The following is a 25,689-nucleotide window of genomic DNA, read 5'->3' as shown; positions in this document are numbered from 1 at the left end:
AATGGCAGGATTTCTTTTCTTTGCATGGCTGAATAATATTCCATTGTGTATATGTACCACATCTTCTTTATCCATTCATCTATTGATGGACACTTAGTATGCTTCCATATCTTGGTTATTGTAAATAGTGCTGCGATAAACAGTGGGATGCATATGTCTTTTCAAATCAGGGATTTTGTTTTCTTCAGGTAAATTCCTAGAAGTGGAATTACTGGATTGAACGGTATTTCTATTTTGAGTTTTTTGAGGAACCTCCATCCTACTTTTCACAGTGGTTGGACCAATTTACATTCCCACCAGCAGTGAAGGAGGGTTCCCCTTTCTCCTCATCCTCACCAGCATTTGTTGTTTCTTGTCTTTTGGATAGTGGCCATCCTAACTGGTGTGAGGTGATATCTCATTGTGGTTTTAATTTGCATTTCCCTGATGATTAGCGATGTGGAGCATCTTTTCATGTGCCTGTTGGTCATTTCTATTTCTTATCTCTGATGTGTTTTTAAAATTAGCTTTCTTAAGATGTATTTTATATGCACTACTGTACTTTTCATAACCACGAGCCCACATTTGTTGGGGGAGGAGTGAACAATGGCTGTGGATTAAATGATAAATTAATAAATTAAGATTAGTAGAGGGGACAATTTTTAAATTTAGTTTTTAAGTCCTTAATACATTCAAGTGGTTTAAAACAAAAAAAAACCAAAAAACCTGTTTTAATTTAAACATCTCAATAAAGTCTCTTGCCCACTTTTCTACTCACTTTCCACCCCTTCTGCTCACCTACCCCAGATAATTATTTAATAACTTTTTTGTTTATCCTTCCTGAGTTTCTCTATGCAAATATGAGTAGGTGTAAATATTTATGCTGAGTTTTACTCACTTTTACAGCAAACAACACCCAGTTCTGTATCTTACTTTTTCCACTTAATGATGCCTAAGAAATGTTTAAAGAGTAGTACATAGCCTCCTCATTTATTTGTACAGCTGCATAGTTTTCCAAAGTTGAGTATAGTTTGGTATGAATGTACTATAATTTAACTAGTCTCCTATTAAGAGAAATCTACTGAGGGAGATTTGGGTAATTAACAACCTTGGTCTTACATCCCTATATGCATGTACAAGAAGAAATGGAACTTCTAGGTCGAAATTATATGCATCTGTAGTGCTAGCAATTGCACCAATTTATATTCTCACTGCCTTCCACAGCACTCTAAACTGCCCTCCAGAGCAATTATACCTATTTTATATTCTCACTGGTGATGCATATGAGTGCCAGTTCCCCACAGACCCACAAATACAATGTACTATGAAGGTTTTTTAATTATATCAATCTGATATTTTTTAAAAGTATATCACATTGCAGTTTTGATTTGCATTTCTCTTCTAATCTGTGAGGTCGAACATGTATTTCTATAGTTAAGAGTCAGTCTATCTAGATTTATTTATCTTCTGTCTGTCTCTTGAAAAGAAATCCTAATAGCCAAGAATTTCTATTGAGTCGCGATGGTTTCATTTCTATAAGGCAAGCATGAGACTACCTTTGGGGATATTCCCCCTGCCCAACTTCAGATGCAGATTTTCTTATTCTAATCTCAGGTTAAATGTCACCTGCTTGGTGAGTCCTATATGAGCACCTCATTTTAAGTAGATACCTCCTTTAACAACATCATTGTTTTCTTCCTCCCGATGGAACTTGTGGTTATATGGTATTTTTCTGATTTATGTGTTGATTAATCGGTATTTCCAGTGTGTATTGAGGTGCTTGGCACACAATAGATGTTTAATAACTATCTGTTGAAGAGATAAATGCCCAACTTTAGAATGAGGGAAAAGGGTTAAGCTTCTAAACAGTTCTGAACAGAGTTTTTTGAAACTGGAGTGTGGGAAAGGAATTTGGCCTTGCTACTGGGTTGACAATGTCTACAGGCAGCCCCTAACCCTGAGACTTTATTCTTAAAGCATTTTAACTTCGTGCTAACTTTGAGCAGTGGACGTGAGACACACCCCCGGTTAAGTTCAGGTTAGCTTTGGGACACTGGCATATTTTCTTTCATCCATAATCATTGAATCAAGGCCTACAAATCAAATAGTTAAAAACACAAAACACAAACAAGGTCATAATTTGTTTCTTCCTGCCCTCTGTTTTTCTTGGCAGGGAAAAACTCAAGCTTTTCCTGACTGGGGATGGGTAATGACATTGAGGGGATGATTCATGAAAAGTGGCCTGAGTAACTGGCCTTTTATTTTTTCTCTTTCTTTCCCCTTATTGTCCCAACTCATGTAAGGAAACACATTGAATAAAATAATTCTCCTGCTGATAAAAGGACTTTCTCCTGACTCTTTGTTCACTCACAGTTACATGTTCCAAGAATCAAATCTCAGAGCTGAGAACGCCGAAGTGGCTAAGGGTAGATGTGATGGACAGTTGTGATCCAGAAGGAAGGCCAAGAGCCCTGGCCTATGGAAGCCACTTTTTTCACCCCCTTTTCTTAACAAAGCTGTCTGTTTTGTTAGGAAAGTGTTCCTGCCCCCACAGACCCTGGCAGGAGTTGGGTGTGGCTGTGGGTAAGTCTGAGAACCTCAGTTCCCCATCTCTAGAATGGGGGTCCTAGTACCAGGACTTCCCTCTCAAATGAGTGCCATTAACATCAACCATTCCTAAGGCCAGGAGAGAGAATAGACAGTGGTAACAATAAACAATATTCAATTTGATAATATACATAGATCATAATATTAAGAGAAATAGAAGAATATACTATTTTCATCTCAACTATACACTGCTATTTTATTTGAAAAATCTGTATGAATTTTTTAAAGGAAATCAGGAATACATTTTAAAATAAGTGTAGAAAAGAGGCTGGAAAATAAACCAAAATGCTAGTAACAGCTCTCAGGGCTGAGGGCTTGGAGTTGAGTTTTAGTTTTTATCTTTATACTTTTCTATGTCTTTTTAGGTCCTTTCATAGATTGTAATTACAAATAAATAATAATGCTATTTTAATTTGGTTTGTGTGTCCCAACTTCCTGTACCTCTCTGTGGAACAATTTATTTTCCAAGAGGTGGGCATAGAAGGACATGAGTGGGACAGGAGAGGTGGGGGACAGAAGATGTGACTATTATCTGGGTCGGGTGAGGCTGTGGAAAAATACTGGTAATGCCATACCCATAAAAGGCCACCATAAAATCAGTCTGTTGGGTTTCCACCACCACCACCACCACAAGAAATAATCCCAGTTGTTCTCACCTGCTGTTGCAAATCCAGCTCCCTTGCCTTTACTCACTCTTGTGACCTCCCTCTGAGTCGGCTCCAGGGGCTCCTCTATCTCTGCATTCCCCAGGCACTAGCAATGCCGGCAGGGAACCCAGCCAGGAAGGAGAGAGTGAGACAATGAATCTGTGGATCCCTGATGTTCTAAGTTGGTGGTGCTTGTTGACTTTTGAGAAGGGGCTCAACAAATAGCACGCCTCGCCCTACTCAGGCTCTGAATCAACTGGGTTCTGGGCAGTCAGGAGATGAATAACCTTCTGACAGGCTACAGGCTCAAGAATGTGGCCTGTGTGTGTGCCCACCAGGCTTCCTGGTATCCTAATTAAGCAGATTTTCCCAGCAGTCCCAAGCAGCGGTGGACCAGGGTGCCCTCCCGTGTGAAGGGAGAGAAGCACCTGTGCTCCATTCCAGGACCTTCATCCCAGGAGGCCAGGAAAAGCAGACCCTGGCAACTCACGTCCAGTTTCTCCTAATGCCCTCCCTTCTCTCAGTGCAGAAAGAAGGCACCAGCAGGAGGCTGGGGTATTAATGTTAGTTGATGACCCTCTACAGGACAGTAATATCTGGACTGGGGAGAGGGCCTTTTCCTCTCCAAAAGTTCTTAATATTTCTTGGACTATAGAACACTTTGAGATGTGCAACAAGCTATAACCCACCAGCTCAGAAATGTACACCTAAGTGCTGACCTTCGGCATTGAGAGGTTATATCTGCCTGCCTTTCCCTTCTGGTCTCAGTACCCGTGTCTTCCTCGGGGGAACTGTTCTATTCTAATCCAGGAAGGTGGTGGGGCTGCCAGTCAGTATGCCTTGCCTCCTGTCACTCACAGGTGGGGCATATGATCTAATCTGTCCAATCCAAGAAGCCTGTTTCCCTGGACCCCTTGTTTCAGGAATTGGCACTTGACTTGCAGCAGCCAATTAGGGAAAGACAACTAAGGGATGGGCGGAAGGCAGTTTCTTTATTTGAAGAATACTAAACTGCAAAAAAGTAAAGAGCTTGGGGCTCTCCACAGCTGTTTTGTCTGCCAAGTGCAGGATGTCTAAAGAATGGAGCCCAACAAAGCAGAAAGGTGCCCTGGGGATGTTGCTGAACTCTTGAATCCAATCATAAATGAAGCATAGTCTTGTGGTTATATGAGCCACTAAATTTACCTTTTATTTTTCAAGCTAGTGTAAGGTAGGTTTCCATTCCTTGCAATGAACGCACAATCCCAGAACTTGGCCTCTACTTTCCAGGGGTACTTGGACTATTAAGCCCAAACTTCCATTGGCTGTTCAGAGCCCCTTCCATTAGTGGGGGCCCGTTATAACTTTGAAAAATGGATCTCAAGTATTCTAAAAGATTCAAAGAGATCTGGCTACTGCATTTGGGACAGCAATACTTGCTTCTTCACGTTTGCCCTGTTTTTGCTTTCCAGCAACTTGGAAGCCGTATAGTGACACAGCACAGGCTGGAGGGCATAGGGCTTGAGAGAAAGCAAGTGACATGGGTGTGTTAGAGTGCTGGGAATACTAGGAGAAAGTGAGTAGGCCTCTTCTGCTTCACATGTAATGGATGAGAGTTGGAGGTGGAAAAGAAGAAAAGAGAATCCCACCCAAACCAAAGAGGATGTGTGAGCAGGTTAACCTGCAAAAAGGAATGTGATCCAGAGTGGTCTAGGAAGAGCTATGGGACAATAACAGCTAACATTTTATATGAAACCCTTTCTATGCATCATAACATTTCTGGGGGTCTGGGGGTGGTACTGTTGTTCTTCCCATTTTACAGATAGTAAAACTGAGATGAACGGGGGTTAGGAACTTGAGAGAGGATCCTACAGCTCGAGGAGCCAGGACTCCACATCAGGGTGGTTCTAATTGTGCACTTCCTAACCATCAGGTCCTTCCTTTCTGGCTAAAGACCAGGGTTAGAATTCAGATATTATACTAGATAACGTTTTTAAAAACCTCTTTCAACTCAAAAATTTCAAAAATCGCCAATTTCCCAAACTAGGATTTGCATTCCTGACCTGAGCTTTTCCCCTGAAGCCCCATATAGGTTGTTTTTTCCATGGATTGAGGATCAAAGGGCGGCTTCTGGTTATGTGTTCCTTTGAAATGGATTCAAAGGCATGCGTTTTTCAACTGTAGGGGGAACTGGAAAGCCTTAATCCTTGCTGAGTGAATCAGCATCCTGGGAGCACAGGTGGCAAGTCCTGACCCATCCCTTCCCTGTCTGATAAGCCCAAAGGCCACAGCTCTGAACTCGACCCTGCTTCTCCTTCTTCCTGCCCCTTTTGTGGGTTTTCTGATAAGGTGCCCTCAGTCAGCTGGGACACTGTTTTCTCTCTCTGCACACACAGTCCCCAGGGCGTGCACTCCGCCTGTGAGCTCCCAGCTGCTTCCAGCTCTCCCTCTGCCCACAGCCCTTTAATTGCTGCATTCCAACAAATTAGCCATGTGACAGAAGATTATTTTTAACTTCAATAGAGCAGCTCCCTCTCTTTTAATGTATCATGCTTGGCCCGCATTCCCTCGGTGAAAAGGGCACCATCGGCTACTTCTGAGAACTTTTAATTACTCCAATTGTTTGCAAAACTCTTAGAAGCTTGGGAAAAAATACATTTATTTCTCCTTTCCCAGTTTTGCCATTTGCTCTGTAATGGAAGCTGTGGCTGAGTCCAACCTAGGGACTTCTCAGCCTTAGCTTCAATCTCCTTGTGGCTGGCTAGCCCCCTCCTACCCATTCTCCACAGGACTGATTTTTAAGTTCCAAATCTACTGGGAGGGTGAAGGGAGGCAAAGTTCTAAAGTGACAGAGACTCCCACCCCAATCCCACACAGAGCCCCAGAAGGCAGCAGGAAGAGAGTGGCTGGTGGCCTCAGAAAGACTGAGCGCTAAGCACCTCCTAAGTCTTGGGATCCTCTGAGAGGGTCCTGATGACTGAGCTTGACACTGAGTCCAAGCCTTTCACCTTCAAGTAAACCACACAGAACAGGGAGAACCTCAGTGACCACCATGTGGACCAAAGGCCCTCCCCCAATTTTCCTGCATTTCCTAAACCCCAGATACTTCTCAAGGGGCCAAGTGGACAGCGGGCCAAAAATGCGTGAGATTGTATCACCCACCACCACCCAGAAAGGTAGAGATAGTGTTGTATTTAAGTCTGAGTGTCTCCCAATCAAGAAATGTGCAACTTCTTATACCTGAGTTTTACAAAGTAATTCATACAAGTTATGAGAGTATGTTTATCATTCTAGCCATGTTCTGTACTATGTGTATTTTGATGCACAGTGAATTATGGAAAGATAGGGGTGTGTGTGGTAGGGGTGAATGGGTGTGGTTGTGTGTTGGTGAAAGGAAAGAAAATTGTTCCAGGTAGTGGGAACAGATATACGCAAGCTGTCCGGTAGGAAAAGGCACAGTGCGTTTGGGGAATTGAAAAAAGGCCTGTGTAACTGGAATCTATAGATAGTAACACGTTTTTTATAATTGAGGGATAGCTTACATAAAATAAAATGTCCACATTTTAATGTTCAGGTCAATGAGTTTTGGCAATTGCAAACACTCACGTGACCACCACCCAAATCAAGATATAAACTTTTCCATCTGTTCAGAAAGTTCCCTACTACCCCTTGGGCAACTGCTGCTCTAATTCCTATCACTATAGATTCGTCTTATTTGTTCTTGACTTAGCAGCATATACATGGAATCATGTAGCATGTACATTTTTCTGCACATTTCTTTCTGTTTCTGAGACTCAACTGTGTTGTTCCAACAGTTCCAACCTGTGTGGTGTTTTTCTGCTGGATTTGCAGGAATAAGTGGAGATAGCAAACTCAAGCCTCACCAGAACAATTCATTAATGATAGACTTCCCTGGAATGGACTTAAGTCAACTGTCATAGACTGAAGTAATGTTGTTTAGACATGGCAAGGTGCTCTTGATTAAAATGAAACTGGCAAAATGTGCTTCACACCTCACCCTTTGGCCCAGCTACATGGCATTTAGGAGTTTCTCTTACAGACAGATAAAGTCACACATGTGTGACATGAGTTTATACAAGGATATGAATGGCAGGGTTGTTTTTCATAGCCAAGGATTAAAAACAAACTAATATCTGTCAGTGGGGGCTGACTAAATAAATCATGATGAATCCAGACGATGGTACATTACATAGTCAAGAAAAAAAATGAGGAGGTTCCTTACATACTGAAATGAGATGATCTCTCAAGTGAAAAAAGCAAGATGCAGAACAGTGTGTGTTCATTCACTCATTTAACAAATGCCTACAGAGCAACTACAACATGCCAGCCCTCACTCTACATGCTGAGGATACACCACCATATAAAATAAAATCCCTTCCCTCATGGCTATTACCTTCTAGTGGCAGGAGTGGGAGAAAAAAATAAGCAAATGAAAAATACATTTGCATGGTATGCTATCATTAATGTAAAATGAAAGAGTAAGAGGGGGAAAGCAAGCATAAATGTGTTCTTTTAAATATGCATGAAGTATCTGTCCTGGAGATGATACACCCAGAAACCAGTAGCACTGGGGAAGGGAACTGGAAAGCTGGTGGACAGGGGTAGAGGAACAAATGTCACTTTATCTTTGTATCTTCTGAATTTTTAAATTATCGAGTATGCTACCTAATCCAGATTGATGGATATAATTACAGTTCTTTTTTAAAGCTGGACAAAGTGTTTGCAGTATTTCCAAGCACCTGGGCCCTTGCACTGTGGGAAAAGCCTTACCGTTTTTCATGGAGGACAGGAGGAAATGGCCAGCCCTCAGCTGTCACTCACTGCAGTCATGAACCGAAGTCAAACCATCACTCTGGTGAGATTAAAGAGGCACCGAGAGGACAGAAGGAAATAAAATCAGTCTTGAGCCACATGTTTCATGGGTATTTATAAAAGGCTTAGGCAGCTCCTTCCTAAATCTGAATTAATGTCAAGAGAGAATCATTTCAGGAAATATGAGTTCCTCTCTAAGCTTTTTGGGACTGGACCACCCCGTTCTGGTATGACTCGCACACAGCCAAGTTCATTCACAGGGAACATCTGTGTGGGGAAGTGGAGACCACCTGACAGTGAACTTGGACACCTCTTGTTTTTTTCCCAGCTTCCCCTGGGTTGTTCAGTTGTTTGGTTTTATGGGAAGGAAGGTCTATAAAATGTTTATGGTTTATTATTTGGTTTTAGGCATATAACATGTGGAAATGGCAATAGGGAAGAGGAACTGACGGCAATCTGAACTTTTTGTGAATGTTTGTATTCCAGAAGCTTCTCAGAGTTGTTGGATGATGGCTCTGTGATTACTGTTTCCTCGCCCCTAGTCAACCAAAATGTAAAAGAAGTTTGGCTTTGAATAACAAGTTTATAATTATCTTACCTCACAATAAATTACCCTTTTCAAAATCCTACCATTATTTTTCTTATATTTTTATTAAGTTTTAATTGCTAGTTAACACAGGAATACATTTTCTTTTTAAAGTTAGTGTGTTGCAGATAAAGTTTTGGTTCTCTTTAATCATCCCCACAATGCTAACTTTATTTGTCTGGAGTGCGGCTGGCAAAGAATTACTTTATTAGAGTGATTCCAATATGTAGCAAAGTGTGAAAACCACTGGTCTGACATAGGACCTCAATATTTTTGGAAACTCAGTACCTAGAAATGATAGGAAATACATATATTTTAGTACCATGAGTGGTTTTCTTTCTCTAAGTGAAGGGTGAGATTTGCCTTTTGAGACAGATTACATTTTAACAAAAACACTTCTATGGGTTGTGCAAATAAAGAAAGGAAGCTAATATGCAATCCTAGAATGGAGTTTGAGGACAATAAGACACTAAACTTATCATCCAAAAGTTGTCATTGTCATGGGCATGGTGTACCTCTGTAGTTACCAGGATGTGGCCCAAGACCAGGGTTAAAGAAGAACTGATGAAAGAAGTTTGGCTAGAAGGAGAGAGGTGGCTGTACAAGGACAAGGCGGTGGAAGGACAAGGCGACACCCTGCAGGACTGGCTGTCTAACACAGCATGTGGTCATTTAATTTTAAATTTAAGTGAACCAAAATTAAATCAAATTTAAAAAGCCAGTTCTTCAGTCACAGTAACCACATTTCAAGTGCTCAACAATCATATATAACTCATGGCTACCATACTGGATGCAAATACAGAACATTTCCATCATTAAAGAAATTTCTATGGGACAATGCTACTCCAGAAATTATTTTACATGGTCTCATTTAATAGCTAGTTTTAAATTTTCTTTCCTGAAATGTAATTACTTGCTTTATTACCAAGCACCCCTTCAACAAACTTTTAAAATAATAGTAAGAGCTAACATTCATTGAAAACCAATTAGTATTGGTCAGTTTTCTTGCTTGCAGACAACAGCTTTTATGCTTTCTAATTTAGGCACAAAGGGATTTATTAATGGGTATGGATAGCTCACAGAGTCATTAGGAAAGTTAAGAATAGACTCTAGGTTAACCCTCCAAGAACAACTTCCAAAATTACACCATGGAATTGGGTTGACAAGCAAGCTGCAGCCTCTGTTCGCCATCCAGAAGTTTTAGAACCGCTAAGCTGCCACCACAGGGGCGGCTCCAGAATCACACTGTCTTTGCCGTGATCAGCACCAGCAAAATAGATGTTTCACACCTGTCTCTCCCTCCACAAAACTTCATAGTTCTGAAGTCTCGCACAAATAGAATCTAAGTCACAAACAGAACAGTAGCTACAAGGGGAGTTTGAGAAATGTAGTTAAGTGTTTAGTTTGACAGACCCTGCAGTTCAGGAAGTATCTGCCATGACTTGCCATACGCTAAGTCCCATAAACATGCCAGATCTCATTTCATTCTTCCAAGAATTCGGTGGGGAAGGGCCTATAATGATCCCCATTTGACAGATGAGTAAGTGCAGTAAATGGTGGGGCGCACTGTATGGTCTTAGTTATGCTCTAGGAAGTTAAAAGAGCCCCTTATCCATTTTTGGAGAGAAGGAACATGGACAGCTGCCTGGAGGAGCCTGGATGGAAGATGACAACCCATGAGAATAAAGCAGCAGTCGCAAGGTGACAAGGGACAGCCAGACGAATCTGAGAGCTCAGGAGTGGTGCTGCTGAATGAATTCACACCAGGTTCTGGAGTCCCTGCTCTCTTCACAAATCCATGCTGCCCCCAGTGGGAAGAATCTGAATTTACACACACAACACAAAGACGTTAAGAACATTTCCTGGGTTGTATTCCAACAATCCCAGCGGCATCCGTGGCACAGAACAGAGTGCACGTAAAAAAGTCAGCAGGGAAGCCTTCAAGAAGGAGGTGAGTTTTCAGTTGGTTTTGGAGGACAGGAGAGAAGTGTTGGCTTATGGATGGCTGTCAGAAGACAGGGTTTCAGATGAAAGAACTCACACGCCCTCCTGCCAAGACTCAGAAGCGGAAATGGGCAGCCACTGAAGCATATCAAAGCAATGTCCTTGACTGAGGATGAAGGAGGTGGTTAGTGTTTAGGAGAAAACAATAAATAAACTGGTTGGGAAGGGAATTTTTTGCAGGATAAAATCTATGAAACCCTTCCTTTGGTTATAGTTACCTTAAAATATTAGTAAAAGTATGTACTGAAATTCAGTTTGGAGCAGAATGAAAATCTCAGGGAGTGGGACCTAGGAATTTTCTAACACTCCTAGTTGATGCTCTTGATTTGCCTGTCACAAGGTCTACTCCCCATCTCAGCTTTCCTTCCGTGATGTAGCTCAAGCTCCTGGTGCACGCAGCTGGGGCCTCTTTGCCACACATTCTCTCCTGGAGACATACTAGTAGGATCAAAAGATAACTATGTCAGAGGGAAGAATAAATCTTGAGGAAATGAGTCACTTGGTGCTGGGAGATTCAGAATTGTTTGAGAAAGGAGTGTCAACATCTCAGAAATGTTCCTATGCTAAGCAATTTTATAATGCATTATATCATTTAACCTTGACAGCAACTACCTATACTAGAGGCTATTAGTATCCCCATTTTATAGATGAGGAAACTGAGGCTTAGCAGTCCCACAGCTAAGAAATAGATGCAATAGCCTATAGGTTTAACCATCCTGCTAGGCTGTCTCGGTTTCTTCTTTCTTACCTGTGTTTCCCTATTTTTCCTGTTTATTTATCAGCTCCTCAGTCCTCCAAAAATGAGAAATTTCTTAAGTTTGATGATCAAGTCCGATTCAGCTTTTGACACCCTTACTCCCAACACCGGACAGACAGTTGCACACAGCAGATGCTTAATGTAAGTGAGCTAGATGGAGCTCTGTGATGCAATAATTATTCACTTTGTACACTTATACCCAACTACTCTTGCAGATATTCACAGCTTCTAGATAACAAGTAGATGAAGTGTGTCTTCATATTTCATATAGTGTCAGAGTCAAATGTGAGGGTCTTGAAGCCAGATAGTCACAGGTTTGAACCTTGCTCCAGCCACTTACTTACTAATGGTGTAACCTTGGGCAAGCATTAAACGAAAAAAAAAGTTTTATAATTTATAAAGGGTTATCTGTAAAAAGACCACTGCTGTTGGGGCATGAGGAAATAGCTGGGAAAGTTCATTATTCAGATGCTTAACATATATATATATATATATATATTTTTTTTTTAATAAAACTGGTAGATGGATGGGTGGATTCTCAGAGGAGCCCAGCCAGTGTCTCGCTGGAGTAGCCAACAGCCCGCTGACCATCTCAGACCCCTCCTATTGAGAAAGACAAGCAGCAAGAACAGGGACTTGCTATGGTTAAATGTTAACTTGTGTTTATTTCTCTACAACTGCCTGCTGTTTAATTTGGCCAACCCAGCGAAGATTCTTTCGTAAGCCTGTGTGTAATTTCTAAACACCAGACCTACGACCTTTACACACATGCTAAACATTTACAGAGGGGGAGAGTTCTCCTTTTTTCTCCATCAGTGAATTGAATAAATTCCAACACCGTCTCCTCCCCCCCAAAAAAACTATTCTTTGATCTACACTAAAGATAAACTGGTAATAATTCATCCTGATTAGCTAAGGGTTGTAAAGCAGATTCTTTGATAAGCCAATTAATTTCAGAAGGCAATGGGGCTTGTCTTTTCCTGATACCAATTTAGAGTCTTAAAACCGTAGAATGTAAGAGCTTGGAGGAGACCTTTCACGATTATCTTGTCAAATCCTCTGATTTTAACGAATGAGAAAACTGTAAGCTCCAGAGAGGAAAAAGGCAGTTTACACTCAAGGACAAATGTTGATAAAGAGCCAAATAGGAAATATTTTATCACAACTATACCTACATCATTTTAAGCTTTCTGTTGGTTATTGTTTTTGTTTTCCCTATAATCTGGTGACCCCAAGTACAGTATTTGGGCCTAGAATTGGAAATCTGTTGACAATCATCCTGTCTGCTTCAACGTCACAGACATTTTGGAATCACTGCTGCCCCCTGCTGGAAATTTAAAACTTCACAGGCTCTCAAAGGGTATATGGAATTTTTTAACAGTCCAAAATAATCATAAAAGTAATATTTCCTAAGGTTAAAAAGTTTAAACAGCATGAAAGGGTGTAAAGAGAAAGGCAAAAATTTCCTCCCTGCAATCCTATTTCCCAGTCATAACTGTCACCAACAATTTTTTTGAACATTCTTCCACAATTTTTCTCCTTATGAATGTATGTATATATCTATATGTGTATATGCATATATATGTAATTTGTTTTTCTCTTTAATTTATCTTATTAATCTTTAATAGGTAATACCTTAAAAGCTTCCTAAATTTTTAGAATTAATATGCGTTTTGAACATCTTTTCAAAGTAGTATATATACTGACAAACCTCACTCTTTTTGATGGGGGAATAATATTCCATTGCTTTGGTGAGTCATAAATTATTCACTCAGTCCCCCTTTGAAGGACTAACGTGTAAATCTCTGTAATAGTGGGGACTTTATTATTTTGCTGTTGTTACTGATGAGTGAGAATACCTCTTTGTTTAATGAATGATTAGACATTTTGTACTTTCAAGTATTTCTCTGTTTAAAAAATGCTTCCCTGAATATTCTTGTGCTTCTATGTTGGGCATAATTAATAGGTGGAAGGGCAGGTTCAAAGGTATGTGCATTTTTAGTTTTGATAGACTGCCAAACTGGTGCTTTTGATGAAGAATGGATCCAGAAAATTAGTAATTCCATCATTCTCATACCTGACAAGGCATCCAGACCAGAGTATCTCAGAGAGTTAACCAAAAACAGCTCCTATCTGCACACCCGTTCTCTGTTCTGAGTCAGTAGTTGCAGGGAGGGGGCAGAATCTGTATATACAACAGCTCCACTCCACTGCATTCCAAGGTGCACTCACGCCTGCCAGGGGCCACCTCATCTATCCATTTCTTGCTACACTGTAGCAGATGGGAATGTGCTTTATATCCTAATCTTAATGCGGTTACTCATTGGTTATTCACCTGATGCTTATCGAGCACCTACTGTGTGCAATACCCTATGTTCTCTCAACCAGAGGCAGTATTGTACAGGGGGTGTGGTACAGATCTCACCACTCCCACGTGGCCACGGGGCTAAAGGCTGAGTTAGCTGGCGGGAGGCCGGAGTGCAGTGTGTGGGTGAAACTCAGGAATCCTGCAACACTACAGCAGCAGGAATTTTTAAAAGGCCCAGCCCTGCCCCCGGTGACATGTATGTGTGTGTCTAACAAACATGGAGCCAGTACAACTTCTAGGTTTTCTTAGGCAGCTGCTGCTGGGGGTCGCTACAAGCCTTTGTGTGGGTCCTTTCCTCTGGGCTCCCCTAAGCCACATAAGACACAAGGCAGATGAAACCTAAGTGCGGACAGCCAACAGATGGCAGCCATACAAAGAGATGCCAGCTCCTGCTGTCATTCACGACCCACCCAAACATCACGTCTGCTGGGCTCGTTCCCTGGCAGTTTCAGCCCCAAGCAGGTGTTGTTTCCATGGTACTTGAAATATAATAACAGAAAAAAACAAAACCCAAACAAACAAATTATTTCTACTGCTCCCTGCGGCTTACTAGGTCAGAACTTCCAGAAACACGCTACTGCACGACCCCATTTTATTCTCCCACACGGTGCAGGGGACTCAGAAGTTAAATAACTGGATAGAGGCCACCAGTTTGTATAGTAGAGTGATCATCACATTTTTTTGCTTGCATATCCTATCAAATATTTTTGAGAAAGTGTGTATCCCTAGAAACAGACACACACATCTATAGCCACTTAATTCATAACAAAGGAGGCACTAGAGAAAGAGCTTTTTGCTACATAGTGCTCGAAAAGCTGGATACCCATATAGGAAAAAAATGAAATTGGCTTCTACTTCAGGCCATATACAAACATCAAAGCAGGTGGATAAGAGACTTAATTGTGAAAGCAAAAATTCAGAGCTTTTTAGAATATATGAAAATATCTTCTTGACCTCTGACTAGGAGAGGATTTATTAAAACGACACTAATAGCACTTACAATAAAGGAAAAAAATGATAGGTAAATAAATGATTCAATTACAGTAAAGTTACACATTTTGGTCCATAAATATACTCCATAAAGAGTGTAACAGATAAACCAAGGGTGAGAGAAGATATTTGCAACATATATAATTGCATGGTCATCAGACTGCTACAATACAAGATGAACTCAGCAGTGTTACATGGTACAACTACTTAGGAAAATGCTTTGGCATTCTCTTGTATCTATGTTGTATTTCACAATTGAAAAGAAAAAGAAAAGAAACTACTAAGAAGTATCTCTCCTTGTACATTGTAAAGTTGACATCTTCGAGTTTTCCTTCTTGTTACTTTTTTCTTTTACTAAGAATGCTCACAGCAACCTTGTTTTGTAATAGTTCCTACCTGGAATCAACCCACACATCTATGGAAAAATGAATAAATGTGGATTTCCATACAATGGAACACTATGCAGCAATAAAAGGAGTATCATGGATGAATCTCAAAAACATTGTTATGCATATGAAGTCAGATACAAAGAGTACTTACTCTATAATTCTGTTTATATGAAATCAGGAACAGACAAAATGAAGATATTTGAAATCCAAACAGGTTGGGAGTTGGGGAGTGACTTGAAAGGGGCATAAGGGAACATTCTTGGAGGGAACGTCCATTGTGCATTTAAACTAATGCAAAAGATGTTATTTCTGGCACATTACAGATCTTAACTTTTAAAAATAAAACTGTTCTATCACTGTCAGAAATATAGTCAATGAAATATAAATACCATAGTGACCTGCTATCTACCATCATCCACTTAAAAATAAAAAAATATGGACAAGCCCTTCTTAAATAGTCATGCATTTTAAATCATTCTTTTTCTCCTTCAAATCCATGTCTTACTTTATTGCTTTATTGTAACAAATATTACTTTAATGTAACATTTATGTGTGAAAGTCTCTTACTTATCACCGCATTATTCTGCAACAAAATATAACATTACATTTCAATTTTAAAATCTTTAAAATATATACTATCACTGTTAGGCAGTAAAATAGATATGAGCGGGGTGGAAAGAGAGCAAGGTCATTAAAGCCCACTAGAAAGGCCTCAGTTAACCAGTTAAAACTAGAAATCCAGAAAAGACTCAGAGTTAATGAGTTAATAATCAGTTAAAGCTCAAAAGGTCAAGAGCAACTTGGCCTTGAATGTTTGAATATTCCCAGATAAAAGTATCTGAGCACAGCCCATGTCTTCACTGTGTCAATTAGATCATTGTAAGATTTACTCTAGCCTGCTAAAAGGCCCACCTATAAACAGCATAGTAAAGACAGGGAGATCCCACCTTAGAGCCAAAATTGCGTTTTGAAAAAAACCTCAGGAAGTTTAAGAAGAAATATTCTTAACATACTCTTTAGCAAACCACAAATAACTCTGCCCACCTCCGAGGAAGGGCAGACAATCTTGATTGATAAGCTAATTTTGCAGAATTACCTAGAGGACTGATAAGAAATTTAACATCTCATCAAAGATACCTGAGACCACTTAACAAGCCCACAGCCTAGCCCTTTGTCACATTCCTGAAAAGTCCTTAAAAGGGGGAACCCCCAACCTCTCAGGGCACTCCTCTCTGAGGATGCCCGCACTTTCTAAGTGTGTAGCCTTTCAATCTTAAACTCTTTCTCTCCAAACTTTCAGGGCGCTCCTCTCTCTCTGAGGTTGCCTGCACTTGATTTTCTCTAAGTAACTTTAAATAAAACTTTTACTCTGCTTCACTACTTTGTCTCTGCCCTTCAATTCTTTGTCACAGCGGGGACAAGAACTGAGGAAAATACACAATGCCTCTCCCCCAACATCACTATTTAGAGTCACCGATTTTGTCAACAATTCTTCTTGGGCTTAAGTTAGCATTATGAATTACATACTGATAACATCAATCAAAGCAGTGTAAAATGATTTCCACTGAAAATTCATCTCTTAATTAAATGAATGAGGGAGTGGTTCATGAGACCTTAATTAGCCTTGAATTATGCCTTTATTTGTATCCAAACTTGGTTTCTAACATATTATATGTACACCAGAGTAACATTCAGATGGTGTGGGTAAAATTGTTACATTTCCAGAATATCTTACCTAGCTTCAGTACACCTGCGTGTCAATAGGCATTCAGAGGTGGGTAATTTCCTGGGCAAGAAGGGCTCATCTGTACCTGAGAGGTGAGGGGGAGGGCTGGTTTTGCTGCTACTGGAACAGGAGAGAGAGACGGCCTGGACTTACAGGCGGCATGCCCTATCTTTTGCAAAGTGGCCACCCCTCCAGTAATCTTGCTTTACGATTTACTTGTTCCCCTTCTTCTGACCAATCTAATAACATACAATAGCAACAGCTATAAAATCTTGATAATCCTCAAGCCAGAGGATTCAGCCTATGCAGATTAAGTAAATGTACTTTACAGCACAATCTCTAAGCATAAAATAAGCTTCTACATTTGTTTACTCATTACTAACAACCATGCTAGATTTCTCACAAAACTTTTACCAAACAGTAGACAAAGTCAAGCCTCTCTTTAAGTATTTTTTTCTTGATAACAGCAACACAATCATAATTCTCAAGCCAGAGGATTCAGCTAGGTTCAAAATCCCATGCAGATTAAGTCCAAAACTCGTCCATTCCAGCCATCACACGGCAGCTGCAGCCAGGGGGTGCATCCAGGACACAAGGACTGTAGAAGCAAATAACCTTAATTGTGGGGAGCCAATTTGCTGTTATTCCAGGAATATGCAGGAGGCCAGCTTCCAGGCCTTTTCCCCAAGGTGCCAGAAGAGCCAGCCATCGCTGGTCCATGTGTTGAAATGTCCAGGGCTATGTCCACTTTACTCCTAATTGCTGCACCCATCCTTGCAACGCATGTCCAATAAAGTGGGTATCTTGATCGCTCTCAATCACCAGTGATCAGCCACAGGCTTCAAAGAGACACTTTAGGCCCTCTTGGTGGTTTGCTGATTTGCACGACGTGCAGAGCACTCCTTCTGGGATTGGCTGACTTCTTCAAATGTCAACGGCAAGCCACACCAATGGGCTACAGCCCACACTGTCTTTTGCCCTGTGTGCACCAAATGCTGATATAGCCATTGGGTCACATCAGAGGCAGGCTTTCCTTTTAGCCAGCACACTTGGGCCAATGGTCTTCATTATTCCCTGGGGATGCCAAAGGCAAATGGCCAGTCACATGATACATGGTAGATGTCTGTGCCCCACCACTCCATGGCCTTTGGGTCCAGTCTCTCACCCACCCTGAGATGGGATAGGTGGTTATTACCTTGGTTGGAGCTTTTCCAGCAATGGGCTCTGTAGCCAGCAAGGCATGGTACACAGCAGCCAGTTGCTTCATTAAGATGTACCAGACCTCTGCTCCTTTCCATAGTTGTAACCAGGCTCTAGCCGGCAGCAGAAGCAGCAGCAGTGGCAGGAGTTGGCGTGGCCAGCAGCAGTGGTGGTGCCTCCACAACCACATGAGTGTAGACACATGTCCCTTGGCACAAGAGTCACTTCTCCCCATCATTTCTTGGGGCAGCCCTCTCAAAGGTCACATGCATTGTAACAGATTTTGGGTTCAGAGGAATCCTGTCTGAAAGGGTATCTCGCCGAGAACCTCCTTACCCCAGAATGATTCAGAAGACATGGGCCCACACAAGAGATTTTATTATCTGAAAGAGAAAACAGCTGCCCCCAGAGAGAGGGAGCAGCAGCTCATGGGTAAGGAAGCACGTTTTTAAGTAGGGGTAGGTGTGTTCTGCGTTGGTGATTGGATCTTAAGGGGTGGGCGACCATCTGGTTGGTGGTGATTGGCTCTTAAGGGGTGGGGGTCTTAGCGTGTCAGGATTTGCCTTCATTCCCATCTTTTTCTTTTCTTAATTGGGCCTCTTGGGAACTGGGCGTAGAATCTCATTCTCTAGCTACTTCCTGCAGGAAGAGGCCGTAGATTCTGGGATTAACGAAGCCATTGCTGTAGAGTTGGGGAAGGGCAGGCATCCTGAGATGATTCGTGATGTCATCTAGCTGGTTTCATTATTCTTCATGAGAAGGCCTTGATAACCCTGGAGGAGTAACTGGTTGACAGTATGGTTAGAATTTTTCAAAATTTGATTTTGAATTAATTTTTGGAATAGGTTAATGAAGCAGGGAAGGAAAAGGAGAATAATAATAATAATAAAGGTAATAGGGGCTAGGAGGGGCAGGAGCCAATTGAAGGGGGAAGGGAACAGATTGTTAAGGGAGTTTCTAGGAGTTTGGAGGCTTGTTCACGGAGGTGTTTTGTGCCATCCCAGATGAGACCGGACTTGTTGGTGTAGAAGCAGTATTGTTCTTGGAGTAGGGCACATATGCCGCCTTTTGCAGCTGTAAGGAGGTCCTGTTTGGGTTGTAGAGTAGATTACTGGAGGATTTGTAGTCTGTGGAGTTGAAGGTATAAGTGTTCCCATTGAGATGGAGGAGAATCGTGAAGAATGCATTTTTGAGGTCAAGGACAGAAAAGTGAGTGGTGGAAGCAGGAATGGTGGACAACAAAGTACAGGGGTTAGGGACTACTGGATGGATTGGAATAACAGCTGCACTGATAATTCTTAAATCTTGAACTAGCCTATAAGAGCCATTAGGCTTTTTGATAGCCAGTATCAGGGTGTTGTAAGGGGAATTAGCTGGTCTCAAAAGGCCCTTTCATAGAAGGGGTATTGAGATTGTGAGGGGAAGGAGGTAGGGTTTCTGAGTTTGATGATTATGGATGGGCAGGTGGCGAGAGAGGAGATAGAGGTGTCCCAGACTGTGGGGCATACTTGGCAAGGAGGTAAGGGAAGAGGGGAGGGTGGTGGGTCTGGAATGGTTTGGAGAGCAAGTAGAAAAGGATTGAAGGCGAGTCGGGGTTGAGGCGTGGGCCAAACGTAAAGGAGATAAGAGCCCCTAGCTTGGATAAAAGGTCTCTCCCCATAAGGGGAACCGGACAATGGGAAATCACTAGAAAGGAATGAGAGAGAGTAATGCCTCTAAAGATGCAGTGAAGCATGGGAGTTTGTAAAGGTTGATAAGCTCTGCCCTCTACCCTGACTATGGAGGACTGCGAGAGGGAGGGAGGTCCCCAAAACTCCTTCAGGACTGAGTAGGTGGCCCCGGTGTCCAAAAGGAAAGAGATGGGCCTACCTGCTACCACAATGGTTACCCTGGGCTCCTGTACAGTGATGGTAGTGGTCGGGTGGAGGAGTCCCGGGTCCTTTCAATCATCAGTTGCCAAACCCAGAAGGTCTATGTGTGGGGTGTTAGAGCTGGATGGCCTGGCACCTCTCGGTGTGCGAGGACAGTCAACAGCCCAGTGTCCCTCCTGATGGCACTTAGGGCATGGGCCGGGGGGGCTTCCGGGGATTTGGGCAGGCTCTGGCCCAATGACCTGTTTGACCACATTTGAAGCATGGACCAGGAGGTCCTCCTGGCTGCTTCCTAGGAGGTGAGGATACCCGAGCACTAGTGGTTGGGGTAGGTTGAAAGGCCTTAGCCAGCATTTGATATTTTTGCTTACGGGCCTTTTCATCTCTTCCATTATATACTTTGAAGGCCAATGCCAGGACTTCTGCCTGAGGAGTTAAGGGTCCCTTCTCCAGATGTTTAAGTTTAGCCTTAATGTTGGGAAACTCTGGGTGAAGAAGTAGGTCATTAATAATTATCTCCCATCTGGGGTCTCAGAGTCTAGGTTTGTATATTGTAAAAGAGCTTTGGTGAGGTGGTCTAGGAACATAGAGGGTTTCTCATTTTTATCCTGAATAACCTCTTGGAGTTTTTCATAGCTAATGGCTTTACTGGCTGACTTCCTGTGACCCGCCACGAGGCAGGTGATGAATTGATCTTGACTGTTGACTCCCCTGCCGTATTATAGTCCCAGTTAGGGTCTCAATCAGGAACCGCCTCAGCATGAATTGGATGAGCTGGAGTAGTTTGGGAACCTCACTGGCATGAGTTCTAGCCTGTTCCCAGACTCACCTATGCTCCTCGGGCAAAAGTGTATGGGATAGAATCATGTGAATATCATGAAGGGTAAAATCATATGACTGAGTTAGGTACTGGAACTCTTTTATGTAACTAGATGAGTTGAAGGTGAAAGAGCCTAATCTTTTCTCAATTTGAGATAGGTTGGGGAGAGAGAAAGGGACATGGACCTGGAGATGCCCTCTGTACCGGCTACTTCCTGTAGTGGAGCTAGGATCTGGGTTTGAGAGTGAGTGACTGGAGGGCTTGGCGCAGGACTGGGTGAGGGAAGGGGAACTGGTTGTGGAGGAGGAGGAGGTGCTGCGGCTCCTGCAACAGCACTAGGGGAGCTGGGAAGGTTGGGACTTGGATCTTGCAGAGAAGGAGGTTGGGGTGGGAGAGGAACTGGTGGTTGAGGGGGAGCTGTAGGGGTTTGAGATCAGTAGGGAGGAGGTTCATCAGCAGGGTCAAAGTCAGAGGACATGGTGGGAATTGGTGGGTGGTGAGGTGAAGTTTTTTAGAGCGAGGAGATGTTTAGGATTGCAAGGGAGACAAGAGAGCGGGCTTGGTTCAGAGGTAGGAGAAAGCCTGGATATATGGGATCTCTTTCCATTTGCCCATGCATTCACAGAAGTTGTAAAAGTCATGGAGAATTTTAGGATCTAAAGAGCCACTGGGAGGCCATTTAGACTGATAGTCCAAGGAATATTGTGGCCAGATCTCATTACAGTAGCGAATAAGCTTAAAAGGTTTGAGGTCTGGAGTGAGGTGGAGGGGTTTTAGATTATTGAGTAAGCACCCTAGCGGTGAATCTGCGGGAATGGAGGGGTCAGATCCCATGGTGAGAATGAGACCATTCACAAGTTGCTGAGGCATCCCAAAGCGATTGAGAAGGTCATGGAGAAGACCAGACACAGTTAGGGTGTCGTCACCACCTCAAACTGAGTGGTTGAGGTGAAAACCCTGAGGAGGCTCAGTACCTGCTACCAGGAGTTTACGAGTAGATAAAGGGAGACCGGGCCTCAGTGAATGAGGAGTCTCACCATGGAGAGGCAGAGAAGAGTTGACTATGGGGATCAACTGTGACTCTCAAAGTCCTGGTTTGGGGTGCCCCTGTCCCAGAGAAGACCTTCGGGGTGCCAGACACTCAATGGTCACTTCCCAGGCTCCAAAGGGACATTTAAGTTGACCATGAATGGGAGACTCACCAAATTGAAGGCCAGTGTTGGGTGAGAAGACGAGCAATGGGGGAAATGGATGGTGAGCCCATGGAAGAGGATTGGGCAGTGAGGGTTCCCAGAGCAGCTCAGATTCCCGGAGGAAGAGCAAAGTCAATGGGAGAGCCTCATCCGAGTCACGGCACCAATGAAAGGGTATCTCACCGCAACCCTCCTTACCCCAGAATGACTCAGGAGACACAGGCCCATGCAAGAGATTTTATTATCTGAAAGAGAAAATGGCTGCCCCCAGAGAGGGGGAGCAGCAGCTCATGGGTGAGGAAGCACGTTTTTAAGGAGTAGGGGTAGGGTGTATTCTGCGTTGGTGATTGGATCTTAAGGGTTGGGCGACCATCTGGTCTGTGGTGATTGGGTCTTAAGGGGTGGGGGTCTTAGCACACCAGAATTTGCCTTCACTGCCAACTGCACCAGTTGTAAGTCTGGGATAGGAAATCTCAGGGCAAAATACCTCTAAAAACCAAAATCAGTCAAAAGGAGAAATAATGTTTAAAACCTGTTTATTGCTCACAAACTGCAGTCCCAGGCTGTCTTTCTCCTCTGCTCAGAAGAAGCCAAAACCATCCCTCCCTCACCTCTCCAGTACAGATAAGCCCTCCTTGCCCAGGTAATTACCCACTGATATTGAGATAAAGTCTCCACCCCTGAGGAATGATGCAAATGCAGTAAAGCCATACTTCTTTCTACCTCTGAACACCTATTGATATGCAGATGTACTAAAGCCAGGCGAGATATTCCGGAAATGTTACAATTTTAGCCATAGAACTCTGTACCAGGAACCTGGGGCAGTGAAAAATGTATATTTTTTCTCTTATCTCACAGTGTATTACCTAAAATAATCTCATATAATGCTCTGCACCTGACCAGAAGTTGTTAGACTCTAGACCTTTCTTGAGCCTCCTCTATTGAGTCAGGAACCATGCTAAGGCTTCAAAAAGAGTGACATTTACTGGGGATCTTTCCCTCTTACTCATTATAGAAAATAAGGAAAACAGAAAAGTCTAAGGAAGAAACAGTTAGAAATCTATTGTCATTCTATCTTAGTTAATTCAAACAGATCTGGATTAAAATCTGACTCATGTATTCATCTTGGGCAAGTCACTTACCCTCTCGGAGCCTTAGTTTATTCATCTGGAAAATTGGCACAGTAGTGTCTCTTTTGTAGGATTTTGATGATGAGTCAGTGAAATAACAGATGTAAGGCACCCTAGCATAGACAGTGATAAATAGTAAGTGCTCAAAAAATTTTTATATGATAGTTATTTCCATAAGTTTCTGGTCACATTATATGTTTCTATCATTTTTCTCTTATTATATCTTGAGCCTGAAATAATCTTTGGGTACACAATTATTTATTTACTTGATTATTTTTATGGGGTGGCATACATTTTGTCACAGAGTAAGATTCCTTACTATGAACATATCATGACTTATTTAATAATTTTATTATTGGATCTTTTCAGTTCTTACTTTTTGTACATTGTAAGTAATGCTGGTATGAAAATCCTTGTACTGAAATCTTGGTGCTAATTTATGATTATTTCTATAGGATTAATTCCTAAAAAATGGAGTTTTTAAGGCTCCTGATGTTTGTGGAGTTTGCTTGTTTGGTTTCTGGTTTTAGCACTGATTTACATTATTAATGGCACTGACTAAAAGTGCTTATTTCACAGAACCCTCCCTGACACTGGGTATTATTATTTTTTTCAACCTTGCTAATTTAATTGGCATGTGTCAGGGATTGTTTACAGGCCTTATTTCATTTCATTTTCAATATAACCCCAGTGAAGTATTCACTTGGTAGTCTGTCCCGTCTAACAGATGGGGAAAACAAGACTCCTAGAGGTTAAGTCTTACCCAAGCCAGTAGGTTACTGGGCCAGGATAAGCCTGCTGGTCCTTAACGTGCTGACTGTGGCTTTTCCCCTATGCTACACTGCCTCCTGCTGGTGCTCAAAGGGAGGGCATGAAGCACTGAAGTTCTCAAAGCTAAGTCCTTAGATCGTTAGATAAGCCTTGTCTTTTCCTGGAGTGTAAGGAACAGAATGATGTAGGGACAATCATATGATGGCAGGACTTTGAAAAATGGGGAAAAACTCATCAAGCTTTGCACGTAACACTTTATGCAAGATATACCTTAGGTAAAAAAAAAAAAAGAAAATGACATTTTTGACAGTGGAAAGGCATCAATGAATTAATAAAAACAGCTTACACTTACTGAACCCATGCAACAAGCCAAGCCCTGCACTAAGGGCACTGGACATAGTAACTCATTTAACTTTCATATAATCCCCATGGGATGCCTCTATATGTGTACTTGACAGAAGAGGAAACAGGCACAGAGATGCTCAGGTAACTTGCTCAAGGTCACACAGCTAGCAAATGGAGGTATCAGGATGTGAGGCAGGTAATTTGGCTCCTGCTTAGGCACGCAGGCTGAGACTGTAAAACAGCCAAATACACTAAAGAGTCAATGTAGAGGTCTCGTCCCCCCTTTTGGAATGTTCACCAAATGGAGATTTTGTCAAAGCAGGATACTATATAGATTAAGGTCCATGTCAAATTAATTCAAGCGTCTAGCATGTGATTTCACATCCTCAGTGAGGCTGCCACTTGCTCTCCTGAGTTGTCCTTTAGTGTTTCCAAACTGGATCTTTGCTGGTTCTAGTCCAGCAGGGCTGGTTGAACTTCCCTAAGTCTCAACCAGCTATTGGGCCTCTCAGAGAGGGGCATACCACCTACCAGAACTCGGATTTCTCTATCTGGTCCAGGTATTGGGCAGTGAATTCCAAGAGTATCAGAGATACTGGTAGGTGGCTCATGTCCTATGTCCCCACTTCTTCCTACACCCACTCCAAGCTCATCCAATCCTCTAGAAATGCCCCTTACTCACTCACTTGCCTGCCTACAGAGGACATGGACAGTGATGCATCCAGTGAAGAAGTACAGAATGGGTTCTCCAAGGTCGATGTGACAAATGGATCACAGAAGTGCAAAAAAGTAAGAAGGTTCAGGAATGCCTCCAGCGAGATGAGGGCTGGAACTAGGTTTGGAACTGCGGTTGGACAAGAGGAGTACCTGGAGGAGAAGAGAAAAACCATAATTTTTCTTTTAAGTCCTGTTCAGGCCTCCCTACAAGGTTAGGAAGGGAAAAAAGAACTCAGGGAAAGTATCCTGTGCAGTTGTAGCAGCCAGCAGTTTGGTATCTAGGAAATTATGACAGATATCCATTAGAAATGGGAGGCAGCCCTAGGAATGTCCCTATTTCAGAAATAGAATTTGCTGATGGTACAGATTTTCAAGATGTATCAAAAGCCTTTCTCATGTGCCTAGTCAATTTAATCCAACCTCAAGAAATGTGTCAGGCCCTGAGCTAGGTTCCAGGATGTAGGGTGCACAAGCAGATAGGATGTTTGCCTCCAACAATGGAGCTAACTGTGAGAATGTATTTCAGAAAGGATGAAATACAAGGTGCTAAGGAGAGAGCAGCAGGGGGATTTAGCCCAGAACATCCAGAAATGGTGAAATGCCTCTTCAGTGAGGCTTGAAAGACAAAAAGAATTTAGTTAGGCTAGAATGAGCAAGATGAAGGCCCCAGGGGATTGAGTAGCAGGTGAAGAGGAAATGACAGAAGTTGCACACCCATATGAACTGTGAGCAAAAAATGGAGCTGGCAAACAACCCACCTCTTAAGGCTTTAAAAGG

The 25,689-nt window shown here is 42.3% G+C and overlaps 1 protein-coding gene across 5 annotated transcripts in view; it reads right to left on the bottom strand.

Annotated features, from left to right (window-relative positions):
- Positions 1–25,689, bottom strand: part of NIP7 (nucleolar pre-rRNA processing protein NIP7) — an 82,596-nt gene that overhangs the window by 23,224 nt on the left and 33,683 nt on the right. For 2 of the 5 annotated variants that reach the window (XM_073225535.1, XM_073225536.1), the window contains one exon: positions 24,434–25,062. The exons of 1 other annotated variant lie outside the window; for it this stretch is intronic. In XM_073225535.1, coding sequence (XP_073081636.1) covers positions 25,028–25,062 — 35 coding nt within the window. In that variant the 3' untranslated portion in view covers positions 24,434–25,027. Of the gene's footprint in view, positions 1–8,003; positions 8,086–16,757; positions 18,851–24,433; positions 25,063–25,689 lie in introns of those variants that run through there. 2 more of the 5 variants (XM_073225538.1, XM_073225537.1) reach the window with 2 other exon arrangements.

Source organism: Manis javanica, chromosome 17, assembly GCF_040802235.1.
Source record: "Manis javanica isolate MJ-LG chromosome 17, MJ_LKY, whole genome shotgun sequence".
Taxonomy (NCBI): Eukaryota; Metazoa; Chordata; class Mammalia; order Pholidota; family Manidae; genus Manis; species Manis javanica.
This window is presented reverse-complemented; position numbering and strand designations above follow the sequence as displayed.